Source organism: Pinus tabuliformis, chromosome 8 (genome assembly GCF_031772625.1).
Source record: "Pinus tabuliformis cultivar Carrire ecotype Pingquan chromosome 8, CPIR1, whole genome shotgun sequence".
Lineage (NCBI taxonomy): Eukaryota > Viridiplantae > Streptophyta > Pinopsida > Pinales > Pinaceae > Pinus > Pinus tabuliformis.
This window is the reverse complement of record NC_142294.1, coordinates 110,591,103-110,614,451: the sequence shown is the minus strand read 5'-3', so window position 1 is coordinate 110,614,451 and position 23,349 is coordinate 110,591,103. Positions and strand designations below refer to the sequence as shown.

The 23,349-nt window shown below is 39.7% G+C and overlaps 1 protein-coding gene across 1 annotated transcript in view; it reads right to left on the bottom strand.

Annotated features, from left to right (window-relative positions):
• Positions 1-434: 434 nt before the first annotated feature.
• LOC149234374 (sodium/hydrogen exchanger 8-like) overlaps positions 435-23,349 on the bottom strand; it is a 245,632-nt gene continuing 222,717 nt past the window's right edge. Inside the window, exons 3-5 of the mRNA XM_089461156.1 lie at positions 1,075-1,172; positions 779-910; positions 435-646 (exon numbers count right to left, since the gene is read on the bottom strand). Of these exons, the coding sequence (XP_089317282.1) occupies positions 527-646; positions 779-910; positions 1,075-1,172 (350 nt within the window). The 3' untranslated portion in view covers positions 435-526. The remainder of the gene's footprint in view (positions 647-778; positions 911-1,074; positions 1,173-23,349) is intronic.

Below are 23,349 nucleotides of genomic sequence, written 5' to 3'. Positions count from 1 at the left end.
TCCACTAATTATAAAATAAAGTAAATAAAACAACATAACAACAAGTAGATTGTTCAATATTTAAAATACTCACAATCCATATTTAATTTAATGTTAGTATATTAAGTTAGCCTTTTTTTTATATTTTTTACACTTCAATACATGTTAAAAACATTCATGCATAGTTCAAAAATTAATTAAAATAATAAATATTTTTTTATTAAACATATATAATAAAAATAAATATAAATATTTTATATTTATATATATAGTTAACATAGGTTTACAGATATCAAAATACTTATATGTCATTTATATGACTAAGATACTTGTATTCCATTTAGAAGACTAAGAATTTATAACTCTTAAGATAGTAGTGAAAAATAAAAAATAAAATTTGTTTAGAAACTCTTGATTTTATACCTATGAAAAAATATTTTCAATATATTAAATCTTGATTTTATACATATGACAAAATATTCTCAATATATTAAATCACAATTATAATAATTAAATGCACTCATCTTTATGAAATAGGTCCAGAGGTTTATTCTAATTCTAATTCCCTGAGTTGACTGCCATAATTAAAACATCGCTGCAAATCGTAGAAAAGAGCTCGAAATTTTTGGCCAAAACCTTCCTTTCCCAGAAGTCTTTTCAGATCCATCTGCATATATAAATATAATATGTGTCAAGCAACACATGCTTCAACAACAAAGTGATTGCAACAAGTCCTAATACTATCATTTAATTTAAGTTAAGTTAAGAGAGTTAGAATGCGTTTCAAATCAAAATTTACCTCCACAACTTCATGAAGGTGATCCATCTCTTTTGCCTCCAGTAAGCCAGACTTCCTGAGATTTTGAACATACTCACTTAGGTGTAATAAAATACAGTATGTTACACTCTTTCTTCGTACCTCAAGAAATACCTGCAATTACCCATAAAAATTCTCTCATGATGCCACAAAGTAGAGCATTGTTACCATGCAATTTAGTATCAATTTAATACCATAATGAGAGAATAACTCCATTGTCAAAAAGTTGTTAGTATAGAAACTAAAGGTTAGACAGAATATATATATTATTGTAACACCTGAGGGAATTCAGCCTCAACATGTTGTAGAAATTGTGTTGCTAGGTCCCCTTCTTCCTTACTTTCTCGAATTACATCCTTATCAACAATGCTCTCTCCTATAAGAGAAATAAAACTTTGACAATTATAAGATTTAAATTATTGAAAAACATAAGTCCATAATCACAAAAAAACTAAATTCATAGCCTAAAAATTGTATCCAAAATACTATTATACAAAAGGATAGACGATGAGCAATCCCAGAATTTCCCAAGAGATTTCCATTGGACCATTACATGTTTATATTATGGATTTTACATATTTATATATAGAGAGTGTTTTGTATTAAAATGTCTACAACCCCTACTCCTGTAAAATAAACATAAACTAATTTTCATTAAAATAATAGAAGAGAAAAGGGAAATGAGGAGGTCGTATGGTACAAAGAAGTGTTAGACTACTCATTTGGATTTAGCATTGCATTGTGTGAAGAGTCTCTCAACCTATTGCATTGGATTTCAATAGCTTGACATCCTTACTATGCATTAGTCTTGTACCTTGCCATGTATATCTTCTGGTTAGTATTGGTATTTTAATTATTAATTTGTAGATTTTTTCTCTCCTTGATATGGTTGTATTTTTCACATTATAATAAGAAATATTGTTTAGTTTCACTTCTGCCTTCTTGCATAATATTTTCCCATTCTTCCTTGAGTTTTAGTCATCTTGTTTAGCATCTCAGTCTATATCATGTGGGTGTTTATGCTAAAATATTTTTTTCTTGAGAGAGATGTTAAGCCTTGGGTAATCTTAGTGTCCTCATAAGACTCTTGCAAGAACATTCTTAGTCCCTTCCTATCAATCATACAACATTTTTTTTGCAAATAACTAAACCATTTCTTACAATGAAGGTCACATTTATTTGTATAACTCTTCATGGAATATTTTGATTGCTATTATTTTTTTATCCACATATTCTTTTCTATATTTTTATAAAACCAATATTCTTATTTCCTCTACCTTTATTGGATACAACCGTATTTCAATGAAAATATCTTATAATGGGTTACTATTGATTATTTCCATGTTATCAATTGTTTTTACATCCTTTAGACTTCTTGATTCCATCTATTTTGAATGGAATTAGTCCCCACACCTCACACCCATTAAAAGTAAAGCTTGTATTAGTGCTAGAATGAGAGAATGAGGGAGTAGAGCATGCCACAATCCTAAATATTTATTTCCTTACATCTACTCTAAAAGTATGAACATAACTCAGAGTAATTATAATTTTCTAGGTAATTATAATTTCAAGTTATCTCAAGTTGGTTATCTAAAGTTGAATTGTGCTTTGGTTTCTTTTTGAGTGAGATAATTTCCACCTTAGTCTTGCATATATTTACATTAATCTACACCTTCATACAAAATGTTTCAAAACATTGTAAGAGGTTTTCTAAGTTACATAGTGTTCTAGTTATCAATATTTCATCTTGAGCATATAATAAAATTTGTATTATTCATCTTTCAATCTTTAGCTCCCCTCTATTCTTTTATTTTGTTGATGTAGAGTCCAAAAAAGTGTAGGGGACAAGGTGGTTAATCTTATATCAATGCTAAAACATTCTAAAGAGTCATATTTGGATTTTATTATTGCCTTTAACCACTCATATAACTTGCACGCCACTATGTTACATTCAATTGGAACTCTCATTTCTACAGTCCATAAATGTTAAGAAAGGTGGTCTCTTTCCCTAAGTCCTGGAATTTCAAGCCCGAAACCTAAGTCAAAAGACTAGTAGTTTGTTAGAAAGATATAGCCTTCTAACTACGTATAAGCCCCCTAGACCTACCTCTAGATTCAATATAGGTCAATTTTCAACCCTATAAAGGCTTCTCCAACTCAATAACCATCCTCACAACCTCACACATCAATTCTTATAGCATCAAAATATCAAGATTATGGACCTCCATATCTTTCTTAAAGGCCTATATCTTTGTAGGTGACCCAAACCTATGACAATCAAGGACATTTGAAATATTAATCAATCTCCACTATGGTTAATCTTGTTTTAATAACCCCTACTAATGAGACTTGTCTCCAACATTCAATTGTATATTTCCCTTGGGAAATTATAAATAAAGGAATTTGTTGTACCTTCCCTCACACTTGAAAACCTTCCCTTCATGCTGTATAAATCCCCCCAATAGTTGTAAGATCCTTCATTATTAGGCCTTGTTATACCCACTAGAGATTTTTACTCCATTATAAAACAAGTTTACCTCCTCCATGGTGATCATGGAATTCTCTAGTAGACCCCCTCCAACAAACCCATAGGTGTATCTAGACTAGCTACAAGAAGCAAAGAGTTCCCACTAAATCCAAATAGTACATCAAGGAATTCCTTACTCCCCAATCACATTCAAATGTTATATTCTCAGTGGGAAAAGAACCAAAAACTACTAAGGTATGAACATGACACATTGAATCTAAAGAGGGAAAATTATTCAAGACCTCACCAAAAGATGGCAGAAGTTGCTTTGAGATGGTCACATTTTCAATGCGAACTTCCTAAGGGTGAATTCCATATCTATTATTGTAGCAACCTCTTTCTCTAGCATAGAACCCATCAACCTCAAATTTTCATTAGCGCACAAGACTCATCTAAGATTGGAACAGACCCATCATATTTGAGAGGGTTTTCCCCAATGGTCCCTAAGAAGAGTAATAGTTTGTAGTTGGTCATGATAGCAAGTGTCAATTTTAAACTAGCAGATACTATTGAAAGTATGGATATTGATGATTTCATCCCAGCGTTATGATGATCTCCTAGTACTGAGATGACAGTCCCTATGTTAGAGAATTCATCCATCAAAGGTTAAACTTAGACCCTAAGACTTCTTCAATGTGTTACATACTGGATTCACATAGAAACTTACAGGATAGACTATCGATCAAAATATCATCGGTATAACAAAGTTGGGTAGGTGAAAAGTTTGATGAAAATATAATAATCCATATCAAGGATCTCATGGTAATCGAGATGGAAATTGATGGCCACCCACCTATTCCACTTGGAACCCCATCATTGTTTCCTTTTAGTTTCCTATTTTCTAGCATGCTTTATATTTTTAGAAATTTTTTGGGTCCTAAACTTTCAGAGTTGTATTGAGGCCCTAAATGGTGTTTTTGGGGAAATGGGCAAATGGAGGCTTGTTTTTTGTGTTAAAAAATTGTTTTCCTTGGGTAGACCTTTCTAACGGGCTATCATGCATGCCAAACAAAGATCATATGCCAAAGTATGACCCCAAGAAGTTGACATTCCAACTAACCCCATAAGGGCCCACAAACATTTGGAACTTCATCTCCTAGGGATAGGATTTTGGATGTTTAGGGTTTCTCATTATTTCTTCATGATAAAAAGGCCTTAGAGCCTCATTGTAACTTAGTTCAGAAGGAATCTAGTTGTCACATATCTTCTCATAGACAAGCTACCATCGTCCGAGCTAGTTTGTTTCTTTTATGCATGTAAATAGTTTTTCAATGATTGCTATTTATTAATTGAAGTTTTGTTTTGCTATATCTTTGTGTTTTTGTTTAAATCTATATTTAATTTCATTCCTTCATAAATATAGATCAGTGGTATCAAAGTGGTATGCTCTTTCTCTATTTTTCTTTGCATGTCCCCAACAAGGTCGAGGTATAAAGAGTTGGGACTTGAACTAGTTGAACCCTTACAAGACCGGCCTCACCGACCCTGACAGCCTCCCATGGTGGAACAAAAGAAAGATGAGGGGGTAGGAGATCCTTTCAAACTGTTGCTCAAAGAGTCCCTTAAGTGAAAAAGGAACGAGATGATGGAAAAATTTTCACAGATCCTTCAACGGGTATCAGCAGGAAAAACATATTCATCCAGCAGCCATTTTGGACTGGTGGGAAACTTACTGTGAGTAGAGGGACGAGGAGGAACCCTCACTATTTTTAGCCGCACCCTTCTGGAATTTTTTCTGAGATGTCGCCAAGGAACAATATTACCTTGTCGAGAAATATGAATATAAATACGTAAAGTGGACCACACTACAGTAGGAAAGGGAGCATGACATGCTAGAATTCATGAACATTTCCATACCCTATGCACGAATTTGGGTATCAAGGATTTTGAACGACATCTGATACTCAAGTATCATGGTTGTCTACATAAATACATATAGGATGAAATGGATTTCCTATACATCTCCTTGCTTGGCGCAGTGTACTAATATGCTATAATGATCAAGCATAAATTTAAATAGAAGAAGCCAGACTTTGGATTTGCAAATTTGAAGCAAGGGAAATGGACCTCCAAACTACAAAACAAAGGACAAATCCAAAGTGGAATGACCCAATACATCCCATCAAATCCATAATCAAATAATAGCACCATGAATATGAAGGAAACTAGAAAGTGTTGTGAGTTCCATAAGAGCCCCACCCACAACACAAATGAGTGTTGCACCAAGCAATCACTGGTGGACGAGCTAATAACTTCATAGTCAAATGCATGTTCTAACTTGTTGTGGCCACAACTACCACCCTATTAAAACTTGCTCTGGTAGCAAATTTGAATGGGTCCCCTAGAAGTCTGATCTTTCATGTCTCTGAATGATAACTCTCTAAATGATCTGTTTTTATCCCAGGGATTTTAACTCTCTACTGAGTCAAATTTTCAATTCTTAATGATTAAGACCCCCTTGAATAAATCTTTGCAGCATGATTCATTTATAACCAGTATAGCCCTTCATTCATATCCTTCATCAGAACTTTTTCAACCCTCAAAACCTTCTATCGCATCCTTATTTCTATATCAATGCTTTGATAATAGAAATACTATACAAATATGCATAACTTACCCTTTTCGTGCTTCCTCGGTCTTTACACATCTCTCGATGCATGCCTTCATTGCTTATCGCAATTGCTTGACCACTCCTCCATCGCATATCGCTTTTCGCATTGGTAAAGGGCTAAGGTCTATCTCCCATGAGTTACTGTGATGCTATAAAGTCTCTGATCGCATCAGATATCGCAATCGGCACTTTCAACGCTGATACATAAGGCGCACATGTTACACCGGGCCTGTCGGGATTATTAAATATAACACATATATTTTTCGAGTCCGCTTCCCCAATCGCAAATCACAATCGAAAGAGTTCAGTGTTTATACATAAAGCGTGATGCGATATGGCGGATGCGATATGTCGGACCCGCCAGAATTATTAACCGCGACGCATATATTTTTCGTGTCTGGCCTATTGCAAATTGCAATCGGCAAAACCCAAGGCCCATACATAAGGCTTTTTACGATATGGCAGACCCGCCGAGATTATTAAGCAGAGCACATATGATTTTGGGTCCAAAGTCCATCGCAAATTGCAATCGGCAGAATTCAAAGCTTATACATAAGGCGCGATGCGATACAGCGGACCCGAAGGGACTATTAAGCATAACACATATGATTTTGGGTCCACTCCCCAATCGCAAATTGCAACCTTGGCTGAACTAGGGGCCAATTCTTTCACACTTATTCCTTTCGATTTTATAAGAGTTTTAATAAGGGCAAGATTTGTGTTTTTAGGAATTTCTATCATATTTTCATAAGAATAGCTGATGTTGATTATTTCTGTAGACGAGGACCAAGAGAAGGCAAGTGAGTTCAAAGAGCAGATGCGTAAGAATCAAGAATGGCTCCGGGTAAAAGATGCATGAGCGGATCCGAAGAATATATATATGCAGGTGTACTCCATTTAAGATCCGGCCTTAGGCATTCACGGTCGGGTTTCCATGTGTTACTTGTGTATTTTGAAAGTGATGTTGTCCCGGGTTTCATCATGAGGAGATGACACACAGTCATTCTCCTTTCCATCGCCATCCATTCATTCCCCCTAAGAAATAGAACGTTCCAGCAAATGTGACCTCGACGTGTCAGCAGTTTCACCGACTGTTCTACGTCTATATATTTTGATTTGTATATTGAAAAGGCGAGGAAGGTGGAAATTCGGGGGGATACGGAGGGTCAGTCTTGTTCTGCATAAATATTACCTCCAGAGATGGGAGGAGGACCTTTTTTTGGCAGAAGAGGGGTCGATTTTATTATGCTAATAAAGAAGACTATTTCAGTCAAGAAGAAGCCTTTTTTCAGATTCATTTTCCTTTTTCTTTTATGTTTGGAATGAGGGTGTTGTGATGGGAATGAGGATATATATGTTTTGTTTTTATACATAGTTATAACAAACAGTTCGTGACTAGTCTTGGTTATTCAAATATAATTTGTTACCATGGTTAATTCATGAACGGTTGCTGATTCGAAACCTTGTTAAACATCAGTTGTAAGTTTTATTTGTATGGAAAGGAATGTGTATTCCTGTATGAGTAATTAGATTGCAATTAAGATTTAATACAGCCTTGTTCATCTGTAAACCAGTAATTGATTCATTTGAACTTGGAATCTATATATGATGTTTAATCTCCTTTTGTTATCCTCCTACAGGATAGATTAGAATAGTTAGGACTAGCATAAGTAGTTAGAATCAGTATAGATAGGATTTGATACATATAGGTTAGTTGTTTCTTTTGTTGATTTAATTGAAGTCTTCCTCCAAGAAGCAATCTTTCAACACCTATAATAGTTACGGGGTCCTTTAAAACCCGTCGGAACTAGCCATTCCAAAAGAAAGCAGATCTAATCGGGGTTTGAGATCGGGTTGGTTCCCTTTGTGGGCATATCGAAATTTCGCCATGTCAACAAATTGGTGCTAGAAGGAGGGCCTGAACCATCGTCCACAGCGTTTCATGATTTCATCTATAAATGTTGTGCATGGATTTGAAAATATTAATGTATGTATCGTAAAGGTCAGAAATATCATTCTGCCCATTTCAAAGAGCCTCATTTCGAAGAAGCAGAGATCCCTCTAAGTCCCGTGTTTGCATCACCCAAAGAAGAGAGACTGTGGGAGTATCCTGTCACTCAGGAACAACCAATTAGAGTACTTACTCGATCTTATGCTTGTTCCCTCTCTTAGCTCCCTAGCTTTCACTCTTTACCTCTGACAACTAAAAGAAAGCCAAGGGTCTTTCCCATAAGCGAAGAGACATCTGCAGCCCCTTCTATTGAAGATATTGTGCTAGAGTCTTTGTAAAGTATCGACACTCCTTGGGAAGAAATTCCTAAGGATCCACTCTCTAAAGTTAATTCCTGGCCCGATTTGGGAAATCCTAGCAAAGAAACCTTCAACCAAAACCTCCCTATCCATAATATGGCTAACGTTCCCCCTCCAGGTGGGAATCTGCCTCTACTGCCTCCTCCAGGTGGGAATCCGCCTCTACCTCCTCCTCCGAGTGGGAATCAACCCCCACCTCCTTCGAGAGCACTCCCTCCCTAGCTTGTACAGGATGTCATAATAGTACCTGGGCAGTAGCATGCCTTACCCAAGAACGCAAAAAGAGTATTGCCTAAATTTGACCCTAAGCGAGGAAACACTTCTGATAACCATATTCACTCTTTCTTCCTAGTCGTGTGCATTTTGGGGGTAGCCGATGAAGATGTAGTATGTCACTTATTCCCTTTTACTCTGATTGGTGCAGCCTCCACATGGTACTTTAGCTTGAGAATAATATCGATCACCTCATGGGGTGCCTTTCAGTAGGCCTTCTTAGACAAGTTTAGCAATGATAAGATGCCTGCGGCCTTAGTTTTAGAACTATATCGTTTAAAAATGCAAGCCAAAGAAAAGGTCAAGGATTTTAACATCTGATTCAACACTTTTCTCAATAGAATCTCGGTTAACGCTAGACCTACTGATGAGGTGCTCATGGAATTCTACATCACTGCTCTCCCTGTCCCTACTGCGATGTGGGTCAAGAGGAGTAACGCACAAACCTTACAAGGTGATATCAATGAAGCAATCAAAGTCGAGAATGAAATGATTAGTCTCACAGCATGTCATCATACAACTGAAGAAAAGAAAGCCTCTTAGTCATCCAAGAAGAATAATGGGAGTGATAATAAAGTGGCTGAGATCAAAGAAAAGGATACCACATATGTGGAAGGTTTGCATCAGATCATTAAGAAATTGATGAACATAGTCATCGATATGAAAATGAATTCTGGAGAGAGTACCAATGGGAATGGAGGAGATGATAACAACAGAAAATCCTTAAAACCTTTCTATCGTAAGAAGATAGAAGGTGGTCATGTCCAACTTGTGTTCCCTGCCCCACCCAACGAAGGGAATTTAAATATGGAAGAGCTGGCTCTTATCAGATCGCTCCTTACCAAAGAAGAACCTACAGTGGAGCTAGAGCCAGAACAAGAAAATGAGGAAGTATACCAAGTAGAAGAGCCCTTGGATGAGGAATCTCAAATCAATGTACTGTGGGATTTCTATACAAATGAGAATGATGGCGACAAAGGAGATAATACGGCAGAAATCCACGCTAATGAAATCCACACACGAAGCAAAGGGCCACTTGTGGGCGTGATGAAGCCTGTAGACTAGGCAAAGAAAGATGTTCACCCTTTAAAGGCATCCGCTCCCAAAGTTCCTGTTGAGAAGGGTAGACCTAGTGGTGATTCCATGATCTGAAAATGGGACACTAAAGGCTTCTTGTCAAGCTTACAAGAACCTCTCCCACTTCCAAAGCTTAAATATTCCCATGATGTTATGGTTAACCAATTGCATAATTAATAATGCTTGAAATAGGTGTATGCTTGTGTTTGTTCTTAACTGATCATGTGCCTTAAATTCATTTGCTTAAATTGATATAAAATACATATAAAAGTAAATAAAGCAGCAAGTAAGCAAACACATAAGACAACAATATAATTAGGAGTTCAACCAAAACTCTTGGGCTACGTCTCCATGAGCTCTAGTCAACTTAATTAGGCTCTCTGGGATTATGGCTGAAATCTTCTTACAAGCTCCATGCTCAACTCCATAGATTTACAAACATGACTCTATGGGTTTAGAATGCCATCTTATCCCGCTGGCTATCCTCACTTTGCAGACAAATCTAGGCTTCTCTGGACTTGACTCCTTCAATCAGCGCTTTGAGCGATCTTGCTCTAGCTTGCACCAACTCCCTTAGAATTCCCTCATTGTCTCTAGAATGTCTTCTTCTGTCTTCAGCCCACTCTGAACACCAGCGACAGCTAATCATTTTGACCCTTTACTATTCTGCAACTTCACTACGGCATCACGGCTCTTAGAAGTCTGCTTTGAGCTCTGTGGCTCTAAGGCTCTGCCTCCAACCTCTGGTGGCTATGCCTCTGTCAAGCACTCTGGATCTGCAGCTCTGGTGCTCTCGCTCTCGGCTCTAGATCTGGCTCCTGGCTTTGGCTCTGGCTCTCACGAGCTTCTCTCAGCCTCTGCATGCATTCTCAGCAACCTTCCAACAGCCTTCAGCAACAACTCGCTGTTGTCAATTGAGTTCTCCAGTTCACTCGACCTCCGAGTGACTCCAAAAACTCTTGCGCTCTCTCAAAATACACTGAGCTTTCCCTTTGGATTCCTCAGTGTTCAAATAGCTTTGGGCTTCTCCAAGCTGCCTCTACACATTACTCTCGGCCTTTGTGTGCATATCTTGAGCTCTCTGTCAAGCGCTCCCTGTTAATCATGCTCTCTATGTTTTTGTGAGGCAGCCTTCTGGCTCTGTGGCTTCCACAGTCGTTCCTCTGTCCTTCGATCATGAGGAATCATTCTTCTGCCTCTGCATTTTCCCTACTCCCTGTGATTCTGCATCTAACTCTCTGGCTCTCTGACTCTCTGGCTCTACACTTGGCCATATGGCTCTGTGGCTCTGTGCATTACAAATGCATCATTGTTACGAAATACCCGCTTGTAGCGTGGCACAATGATCAGGGACAGTTACAAGGAATCGGGGGCCTTTCTTCAAGCAAAAACCCGAAAACGACCATATTTCCCAATACACAGAGATATACTGGAAATACACAAGAAAACGCCTCATGAAGCATTTAATCGGACTTCAAATATTATTGAATCACCCCTATAAACCCTATCAGGTCCGCCTCTCATCAGCATATTGTAATCACATAGGCGGGAGGTCTAAAAACCTCAATACACGGGAATACACAGAAATACCGAAAAACTGGATTTCAAATTTTATGAAATCATGCTTATAATTCCCATCAGGTCCGTCCCTTATCGGCTTATCGCAAGTCACGTGCCCAACGGCCCTTTGTATCGGGGATCACCGATCACCCTGATCGAATCCTAACCGTTGATCTGCGCACCCAATCCAACGGTCCACGCGCAATCGCACATCGGCCCATCACTTGATTTCATGTCGTAATATCGTTGTCGCAATGGCCCGGGGATCTGCCCTTTGGTTATGCCGACCTTCGATCCACCGATCCGCCGATATCGCACCTCGCGTATTGCATCAGCGAGGTCTATGCCTCTACTCCTTCGATCGTCGATCGCCCCGTTCACGGATTCAATCACATATCACTCTGCTTGGGGTCCCGATATCAGGTGCAGCCTACCTTTGACCTGATATATTGGAGATCGCTGAGCGAGGTTTCTTTCTGCCCTTGCATTAAGTCATTCCCTTTGGCATTTTGTGATGCGATTTTCCTTAAGGAGCCTTTTAGGCCACTTTTAGAGAAATGCCTCCTTTTTCAATGGACAAAGGAAATCTTCTTTCTGCGATAACTTCTTTAGCCAAAGTCCATTTTAGCCCATTCAAATTGCAGTAGATTTAGAATGAGAAGATCTATGCAATGGGACTATTTCCAAGAGCACCCTTAGATTTTCATTTTCCTCTGTGAGGAACACTTCAGAATTAGAATTCTATCCTGTTAGCTCTACTATTCAATTCATCTTTTGGAGGACCAAATACAGGCCTGATCGAGTGTTTACACAAAAAAGGGACTCACAGCAGTCTATTTCATTCCCCCCCTTCATTTGCCTTATACCCTCATAACCCAACTACCTCCGTTCTTTCCTCCAAAACTCGTTGGTAACCCTGTTTCGTAAAGCCCCTAGGCGCTAAGCTCTAAACGCACATAACCGCGCGCTTTTACAAGAGCCCTAGCCTGTCGTGTCCCTGTCACATCAGTTAAAAGCATGGGCATTTAAGCCTTGCCATCTGATCGTCCGTTGTAAGATCCGACGTCATTCGCACCTCCCGCCGCCGAAACATTCCCGCACTTTAACCCGCGGGGAAAGCGGTTTCTTGCCCGTCACATCTTCCACACGTCATCGCCTCAATGGGATCGCACATGTTTGTACGATTACCGCCACCCTCCCGAAAGCAGTGCGGGGAATACCACTTACCGCCGTCCCACCCATCCCTGCTCGTTAACCCCCACATACTTTCAACTCCCGATAACCATTGGATTGGCTTGCATGAGATCCTACGGCCTACGTTTTTCCCGATCCCACATCTCCTGTTTCCGCTTGCAAAATGATCCCTGCCATCGATCCACCCGATCCAACAGCTTAGTTTTGTCTCCGTCATAGTCATGCCTCCGCCATACTGTCCGTGCCACCCTTGACTATTCCTTGTTGCCGAAGGACAACGACGATCAACTACTAGTACCCGGTGCAATTACTCCATAACAACTGCATTTATCAAGGAAAGAAAGCCATGAAGGAAAGAGAAGTTTAAAGCATTAATCAGTCATGGAGCTTTATTCATTTTACCCCTCCACGCATAGGATAGCAGAGCATTTTTGTAAACAAACTCTATATATACCCAGAAAACAGATGTAATTAGCGTTGATGGTTGTAGTTTTGATGTAAGGTTCAACTTCTGGAGACTGTAACTATTGTGATACTTGCAGCGTCTGGTCTTCATTTTTAGCTAATACAAGCTTCTTTTGTTGTTAATTGCTCACTTTTCATTTCTACTATGTTCTAGGCTGTGCCTGTTATGCATTATTTCATGTGATCTTGATATTTAGCATTTGAGGGGCTGTCATCCCACCTCTATGTTGAAGCCTAATATGTATCATTGAATGTGTTATGCAGGTTTCTATTTACTTAGTGCTAGAGAGCTGTCATCCTATCTGTGCATTAGGAAATAGATTTGCAGACCTCTTTACTGGTTGCAGCTGGCCATCACATGGTCTTGTGCATCTGCTGGTGTGGTCAATATTCTCCATGTTCACCTAATCCTCAAACTGTGGGTAATTGGTGGTCTAAAGCCTTGTAGTCTGGGGGTGTTCACCCATGTCTGGGGTTAAGCATAGTAGAAGTGGTTATCTGGCTTGAAAATGCATCATTCCTTCCATTCATCCATTTCCAACATTTTGTTGAGTTGGTAATGTTCCCGAGCATCTCTGAGATACAACCTAGGAGAGTTTCTTGGGGTGATAACATTAATTTGCGTCATTGTCGGGGAGAGGATATTGAAGCTCAGCTTCCCTGGGAGATGACACAGTTCCAGATTTTGATGATAGACAAAGTCTGGGCACATTTCTGGTTGTAATCATCTATCTGGCGACTCCACTAGAGGAAGACCAACCTTTGGCGACTCCGCATTGCAGTTCTGGCTCAATTTGTGAGGCATACATAGAGAAATCCTCGGAAATCACCAAATGACCCTGAGAAGATTGCTAAGCAGAAGAAAACATCACAGAAAGGGGCATCAGGATCAGGTAAGCCTAAGAAAACTTATGCATCTCTGAAAGATAAGGTTATAGCTGAAGATATACAGTTTGAAGATTTAGAGCCCAGCACTGTTAGTAAGGAAATTCCTTCAGAGATTAATACAGCCCTTTGTCCATCTAGTTCCCCTTTGAATCTTAGTCCAAAGAAAGCCTCCCATTCAGTTCATCAATTCCCTTCATTACTTTCATCTAGTTCCTTAACTCCTACCATTCAATCTACCAGTGTCATTCCACATACCCCAGTCATGGCAGGACAGCAAGCACCTACAAAGATGGAAAGAATCATTGCTGCTAGGTATGGACCGCTGGTCTTGCCTGCTCCTTTGAATGCTATGCCTGCAGGAGAATATCATAAATATATGCCCAAGTTCACTGGCACAGGGGGAGTAACAACTGAAGAACACCTTGAGTCTTTTTACAGTTATGCTGATAACCTAGATATCAGTGAAGATGATGTGTGGATGAGAGTTTTTGTCCAGAGCCTTGATGGTGAGGCTAGGAAGTGGCTCAAAGAATTATCCCATAGGTCCATAACAGACATTGAAGCATTGGATGATGCATTTTTGAAGCAATGGGGAGAGAAAGGATCTTCTCTATTATCATACGGAGTTTGGAAACCTAAAGAGGAAAAATGGGGAATCATTGCCTGATTTTAATAAGAGGTTTAACTTTATGTATAGTGAGATACCAGCTGAGGTAAAGCCTACCCCCACTTCTGCCAAACTGACCTATGCGAATGCTTTTGACTCTGATTTCTGCTTGTTATTGAGAGAAAGAAGATGTGCTACTCTAGCCAACATGCAGGATGCAACACTAGAGGTGGAATCCAATATTATGGCTGCAGAAAAGCTTAAAACACATGTTGATAGAAGGAGGCAGAGAGGTGAGGCTTCTTCTTCCTCTGCTTCATCTTCAGAACCCAAATTAGACAAAATGACTAAGATGATAGAGTCATTGGCTTTTGAGATATCTAAGCTAAAGGTTGAGCAGAATTCAGGAAAGACAAGGCAGCAGAACAAATTTTCTCCAAGAAATCCACATCCATTTAGAAGAGCAAATGAACAGTTGCAAATCATTCAGAGGGGAAAAGAACCAAATGAAGAACAGAAAGTTAAAGCTCCTTTCCAGAATGCAGTCATGGAGGAGGAACAGATTGAAGATGAGGATGAAATTCATTGCATTAAAGATAAAGGCAGTGCTACATTTTTGACATTGGCTGCATATGAAGAATCATTGCTGCAGGAACAAGATAGTCAGGAGTGGGATAGAGAGGCTGTTTTGCAAACTGAGGAGCAGCGGAGATATAACCTGAGGTCAAATACAAAAAATGTCAAGGAGAATCCTACCCAAAGAGCTGTTGTCCAAACAGAGTCACAGAATATCAGACACAAAAGGCCAGCAGCTGACCCAGTCATCCTCAAAGCACCAGTTCAAGAGGTAAGAGGTTCTGATAAGTTACCTTCCTCTTTTAGCTTTGAGTCAGAAGTCTAGAAATTAAAAATATTTGTGCCTCCAGTAGAGTTGGTAAAGAGTGAAGTATTTAGAAATCCTATCCTTGAGGCCCTTGAGCTGGAAACCACACAAAATCCCACTGACTCTGTCAATTTGCAAGATGATAAGCCTATTGTTATGCTTAGCCCCATGATTGAACCTACTGATAATAATTCTCCATCATTTTATGTCTCCTTGGCCATTCATGACAAAATCCTCCACAATTGCCTGCTAGACACAGGAGCCATCCACACTTTGATGCCTAAAGCTATCATGGAAGAGTTAGGCCTTGATATCACTATACCGTATCATGATTTATTCTCATTTGATTTAAGTAAAGTGAAATGCCTAGGATTGATCAAAGACCTGGCCATTACCCTAACTCAGTTGCCCATGAAGTGTATGATGATGGATATTGTGGTAGCAGATGTCCCTCCTAAGTTTGGCATGCTGCTCTCCAGAGGATGGATTAAGAGACCAGGTGGGACATTACAGAATGATCTATCTTATGCCACTGTCCCAGTTTTTGGAGGAGAAAGCAGGAGGTTATACAGAGAAGCACAACTGGAATACATCATCAGTGATGAGAAGAATCCTACTAATCATCCCATTTACGCCGTGGACACTGATTTTGGAGCATGTATCCTCCAAATAGAAGAATCCCAGAAGGCCTCAATGCAGCTTAAGGAACCATCAGTTCAGGCCGAGGAAGAGCAAGGAAGTTAGGTTTGGGAGATGTTCTTTGATGGAGCATGTTCCAGGGAGACTGCAGGAGCAGGTATGGTGCTGATATCTCCAAAGCAAGAAAGCACACATCTGTCTTTTAAGCTGGCTTTTCAAGTCACCAACAATATAGCAGAGTATGAAACTCTAGTATTGGGCCTTAACGTAGCTAAAGACAGAGGAATCAGGAACATAAAGGTGTTTGGAGATGTTGATTTAATCATTCAGCAAGTAAACAGAACATTTCAAGCAAAGCATCCAAGGCTGAAAGCATACAGAGATGAGGTATGGAGACTCAAAGATTCCTTTGATAATTTATGTATTTCATATATCCCTAGAGCCAAAAATTAGCTTGCTGATTCCCTTGTTGTGTCTGCTAGCATGTTTATCCCTCCCATGCCTCCCAGACTAGTTTATGAAGTCCAAATGAAATATAGACCATCCTTGCCTGATAATGTCCACCATTGGAAAGTTTTTGAAGATGATGATGAAGTAAATAGGTTCTTGCAAGTCATTGATGAATTTTCTAAAATGCAAATTGACCAATAGAATGAAGCCTTGGAAGGAAGTCCCCAATCCCAGCTTAGAAACAAAATTGGTAAAGATAGCATTGTCCAGCTTCCCAGCAATTATATACCTAAGGGTTTAATTCCTTTAGAAAGACTGTTTGATCAAAATGATGTGCCTTACAAGGCTGCCCAAAAATAGGGTCAATCTGCAGTCTGTAAGCATGATATAGGGAGTTCAGGTCAGCCTAGATACATAATTTGTCTTCCCATCTGTCTGCTAACCAAAGTTCTGAATATTGCAATCTAAAGAAGCAATTTGCTGATGTGTTTGCCTGGGAATATAGTGACCTGAAAACCTATGATAAGAAGATCATCCAGCATAGAATTCCCCTAGAAAAAGACACCATACCTTTCAAACAGAAGCTGAGACCAATAAATCCTTTGCTCCTTCCTTTGATTGAAAAAGAAATAAAAAAGTTGTTGGCTGCCAAAATCATAGTCCCTCTCAGATATTCAAAATGGGTAGCCAATTTGGTAGTGGTGAGGAAGAAAAGTGGAGAAATCAGACTCTGTGTTGATTTCAGAAACTTAAACAAGTGCTCCAAGAAAGATAACTACCCTCTACCCAAGATGGAGCATTTGTTGCAGAGGGTTTCAGGGGCCAAAGTGATGTCTTTCCTGGATGGATTTTCAGGATTTAATCAGATTGTTGTGCATCTAGATGACCAAGAGAAGACTACATTTACCACTCCTTTGGGCACTTTTATGTATGCTAAGATGCCTTTTGGAATGATGAATGTTGGAGCCACCTTTCAGAGATTTATGGATATAGCATTTGTGGGAGAGAAGGATAAATTTGTCCTTATCTACCTAGATGATATAACAGTATACTCCAGCAGCCATCAAGACTATTTGCAACATTTAAAGAAAGTATTCCTAAAGTGTAGGAGGTTTGGGATTTCAGTCAATCCTAAAAATCACAATTTTCTTTCGAAGAAGGCAAGTTGTTAGGGCATGTTGTTTTTGCTGCAGGGGTCCGAATTGACCCAGAAAGAGTAAAAGCAATACAGACCCTGTCTGCCCCGAGACCAAAGAAGGACATCCAGTCCTTTCTAAGTAAGATTAATTTTGTGAGGAGGTTTATACCGAATTTTGCAAAACTTGTGAAGCATATTACCTCCATGTTGAAGAAGGGATCAGAAATCAAATGGGCTGATGCAGCAAGAAGATCCTTTGAGTCCATCAAGAAGGCTATTATGGAGGCTCCCACTTTAATAAGTCCAGATTACAGCAAGGAGTTCCATATATTTTCATTTGCCTCTGAAGACACCCTTGCAGCAGTTTTATTACAAGCAGATGAAGAAGGCTCAGAGCATCCAGTGGCATTCTTCAGAAATCCTTAAGGGATGCTGAGCTGAGGTATGATATTATTGAGAAACAATCATATGCTCTTATCAAATCTTTGAAAGCTTTCAGAGTTTACATTCTGCATTCCAAGATAATTGCATATGTACCCTCTGCTGCAATAAAAGATGTCTTAACACAACCTGATGCTGATGGAAGAAGGGCTAAATGGATTGCAAAGTTAATTGAATTTAATATATAACTAAAGCCCACCAAACTTGTCAGAGGGCAGGGTCTTGCCAAGTTGTTAGCTGAAGAAAATTGCAAATCATTGGATATTGATTTCCTGTGCACAATTGCAGAAATTGGTCAGATAGGTAAAGAAGAAAAAACAGTTGAACCAGAAAAGGATCAGACACTGGCCGAAAATCTAGATTCTTGTGATTGGTACTCTGAAATAGGTAACTTCCTACTGAAGCTAGAAATCCCTCCAGGCTTAAGCACTAGTCGAGCCAGAACTGTTAAACTCAAGGCAGATAAATATTGCATTAACAAAAATCTGCTCTACTGGAGGGATCCATCTGGAGTGCTTTTGAGTTGTTTGGACAAAGAACAATCAATGGAGGTTATGCAGCAGTTTCATTCCAGCATGTGTTGGGGACACCATTATTGGAAAACCACTGCCCATAAGATCCTCAGAGATGGATATTACTGGCCCTCCTTATTTTCTGATGTATTTTCATTTGTTAAATCTTGTGACAAGTGCCAAAGATTTGAAGGGAAACAACAGTTGAAGTCCTTGCCCTTAAAACCAATACATGAAAAAAGACCTTTTCAGTAGTGGGGCTTGGATTTCATAGGAGAGATCAATCCACATTCCAGTGGCCAGCATAGATGGATATTAGTAGCCACTGATTATTTTACTAAGTGGATTGAAGCAATCCCTACCAGGAAGGCTGATCATAATGTGGTCATGAAGTTTTCAATTGAGAATATCTTTACCAGGTTTGGATGTCCACATAAATTAGTCACAGACAATGCAGCAGCCTTTAGGGAAAAAGAATTGGTGGAAATGTGTGATTCAATGGGCATTAAGCTAGTTCATTCCACCTCATATTATCCCCAAGGCAATGGTCTAGCAGAATCCTCTAACAAAACCCTAATAAGGATAATCAAAACGTTGTTGGAGGACAACAAGAAGAATTGGGATTCTAAGCTCAAGTATGCACTGTGGGCTGACAGAGTGACCATTAAGAGATCTACAGGAAATTCTCCATTCATGCTGGTATATGGCACTGAAGTTGTATTCCCAATTCAGTTAACTCTCCCTGTGGCAAAATTCCTTCAAGAAGGACAGAATGAGGAAGAAGACATGGCATGAAAGATCACTAATTTGGCATAGGTACACCAAATCAGAGAACAGCTGGTTGAAAAGGCTGCAGCACATCAGAAAAAGATCAAGGAAGTTTTTGACAAAGGGACAAAAGCAGATAATTTTCAGGTTGGAGACTTGGTTCTGAAATGGGATGCACTAAAGGAAAAGAAAGGAAATCATGGGAAGTTTGATGCTTTTTGGACAGGGCATTTTATCATTCTTCAGATTCAAGGGAACAACACCTTCATACTGAAAAGTATGGAAGGAGAGGCAGTTTTTGATGGCCCAATTAATGGGCGCTTTCTGAAAATTATGTTGTTTAAGGTCTTTTGGCCTTAAAGTTGTAAATATTTAGTTTTATCAGTTTAGTGTAAGAAAAATAGACTCCATGCCCAATGGAACACTAGGAATTTTTCTAGTTTGTTTTCATCGGAAAGTAATTGGTCTGCAGGTTCTTGAGACCTCACAGGGAGAATCTCATCCCCAGAAGGAGCCAGTGTTAGCTCTGTTATTCAATTCATCTTTTGGAGGACCAAATACAAGCCTGATCGAGTGTTTATGCAAAAAAGAGGCTCGCAGCAATCTATTTCATTCCCCCCCTTCATTTGCCTTATACCCTCATAACCCCACTACCTCTGTTCTTTCCTCCAAAACTCATTGGTAACCCTGTTTCATAAAGCCCCTAGGCGCTAAGCTCTAAACACACATAACTGCGCGCTTTTACAAGAGCCCTAGCCTGTCGTTTCCCTTCCACATCAATTAAAAGCGTGCGCATTTAAGCCCTGTCATCCGATCGTCTACCATAAGATCCGACGGCATTCGCACCTCCCACCGCCGAAACATGCCCACGCTTTAACCCGCGGGGAAAGTGGTTTCCCACCCGTCACATCTGCCACGCGTCATCACCTGAATGGGATAGTGCGGGTTTGGGCGATTACCACCACCCTCCCAAAAGCGATGCGGGGAATACCACTTACCACCGTCCCACCCGTCCCCGCTTGTTAACCCCGCATACTTTCAACTCCCGAACCGTTCGATCGGCTTGCATGAGATCCTACAGCCTGCGTCTTTCTCGATCTCACATCTCCTGTTTCCGCTTGCAAAACGATCCCCGTCATCAATCCACCCGATCCAACGGCTGAGTTTTGTCCCTGTCATAGTCATGCCTCCGCCATACTGTCCATGCTACCCTTGACTGTTCCATGCTGCCGAAGGACAACGGTGATCAACTACTAGTACCTGGTGCAGTTACTCCACAACAATTGCGTTTATCAAGGAAAGAAAGTTGTGAAGGAAAGAGCAATTTAAAGCATTAATCAGTCATGGAGCTTTATTCATTTTACACTCCACCTGCTCGAGGAGTATAATAGAACATAAGAGAACGTCAAATTCATCCACTGAAGAAATCAGATTGTAGCAGAGATCCATATTAGATAGTTAATGTGGTTGGTGTTCCATTATGACCCCTCCACGCATAGGATAGCAGAGCATTTTTGCAAAAAAACTCTATATATACCCAAAAAACAGATGTAATGAGGGTTGATAGTTGTAGTTTTGATGTAAGGTTCAACTTCTGGAGACTATAACTACTGTGATACTTGCAGCGTCTGGTCTTCATTTTCAGCTAATACAAGCTTCTTTTGCTGTTAATTGCTCACTTTTCATTTCTACTATGTTCTAAGTTGTGCCTGTTATGCATTCTTTCATGTGCTCTTGATATTTAGCATTTGAGGGGCTGTCATCCCACCTCTGTGTTGAAGTCTAGTATGTATCATTGAATGTGTTATGCAGGTTTCTGTTTACTTAGTGCCAGAGAGTTGTCATCCTGTCTGTGCATTAGGAAATAGATTTGTAGACCTCTTTACTGGTTGCAGCCGGCCATCACATGGTCTTGTGCATCTGCTGGTGTGGTCATTATTCTCCATGTTCACCTAATCCAAAAACTATGGGTAATTGATGGTCTAAAGCCCTGTAGTCTGGGGGTGTTCACCCATGTCTGGGGTTAAGCATAGTAGAAGTGGTTATCTGGCTTGAATATGCATCATTCCTTCCATTCATCCATTTCCAACATTTTGTTGAGTTTGTAATGTTCCCGAGCATCTCTGAGATACAACCTAGGAGAGTTTCTTGGGGTGATAACATATCCAAGATCCATTTTGGATCATTCCAAGAGTACTCCAGTTGTGAATTGTCCATAGAAAGATAATACATCTCCAAATGCAATGATGGTGACTCAAAATGGTAAACTCCCACCTAAGAATGGCAAAACAGGTATGTTTACTCTGCCCTACCCTGTTTATAACATTGATTACAACATTGTGGATGATCTTAAGAAATCTCGAGCTAATATCACATACTTCGATTTGTTAAATTTAATGCAGAAAAGAGATCTCCTTTTGAAAGCTATGAATGAACGAAATTGCAAATCTCCCACAAATCCGAGTAGCCAAACCAAGAAGTCAGCATCCATACCTATTAGTACCCCTAGTAAAGCCTAAACGCCATCAGCCATGGAAGCCACTCTGTCAAAAATGAATCGAACCCTCCAAGATGTCAATGGAGCCATGATAGGAAGGAAATCAAAATCCATGAATCCACCTTTCCTTATCACATTTGAAATCTTCAACATGAACGTATACAATTGCTTGGTAGATTTTGATGCCTCGGCCACTATTATGCCTTACGTTGTTGCTAAAAGACTCCATGCAATGCCTGATAAAACTGGAACTCGAATTATGCAACTGGATAGAACGAATGTGAAAGTAATTGGAGAATTGAAATATGTGTTGATTCGGATGGCTGCCAAACCACAGTACACACAAGTCATTGACATAGTGGTAGTTGACATACCCGAGGCATATGGAATGCTGCTTAGTAGGGACTGGTCAACAAATCTAAATGGGTATTTCTCAATTGATTGGTCCCATCTCCTATTGCCTTAGAAGGGAAAAGGTGATATTCTGAGAGTTGATCGAGAAAGATACATGAAGTATGTAGTGACAGAACTAAATGACCCCAATGAACCTGTAATGTTTACCAACTCTATCCTTGCGAATTATAGTTTCGACGTTTGTGCCACGGAAACTTGTTTTGGAGAATTCTGTGCAGAGACAGTTGAAGAAACTGCAATAAACACACAGTTGGAAGCTCTCCCCCGTTGTCCGGCTGATGACCTACCCTGTAATATGGTAGATGATAGGGCCAATTTCATAGAAGGCAGTTCATTTGATGTAACATCAAATTTTATGTTTTGGACACTCTACTTTGATGGCTCTAACTGCCTTGAAGGTGCAGGTGCTGGGAGCATTCTCATTAACCCGCAAGGGAACCAACATTTGATGGCTAGCCGGTTGGAGTTCACATGCACCAACAACACGGCAGAATACAAAGGCTTGCTGCAGGGCTTGAAAAAAGCCATTGATATGAATGTGATAAATCTTAAAGTTTTTGGTGACTCACAGATAATTGTGGACCATGTAAGGAAAGGATACATTGCAATTCACCACACCTGGTAAGATACCAACATGAGGTATGGAGCTTAATTGACAGTTTTGATTCTTTTAATATCAAACACATACCCCGATGGCAAAACAAGACGATGATCTAATGGCTAGTATGGCTGCAAAACTTTTTCCTGATCTTAGATTACACAAGAATAAATATTAAGTTGAATTGATTTTCAGACCATCCGTACTTGACAACATCTCAAATTGGCAAGTGTTCGAAGACGATGAGAAAATCCTTGAGTTCTTGCATTTTGAAAAAGCATTCAAAGATGCAGTCGTTGATGAAAAAGAGCATGACAAACTTATGAATGGGAGTGAAGATGAGAAAAATGATACGGTCACCCCAAAAGTAGCATTAGGAAACTCCCCATACTTCCTCATCTATGGACAGGAAGCCATCTTGCCTCCCAACTTTACCCTTCCCTCGTTACAACTCTCCAAAGCCTCGAGAGGGACCCCTTCAGCCTTACTTCAAAGAAGGATCAACCAACTGGTGAGGTTGGAGGAATTGAGAGACAAAGCCAGAAATAAATTTAGAAATCATGAAATGATTTTGAAGAGATGGTTTGATCGCCATCTGGTAGGAGATAAAGATTATCAAGTAGGAGAGCTAGTCTTGAAATGGGACAAGTTGAGTGAGCCAAAAGGTAAGCACACGAAATTCCAACACTTATGGCTGGGCT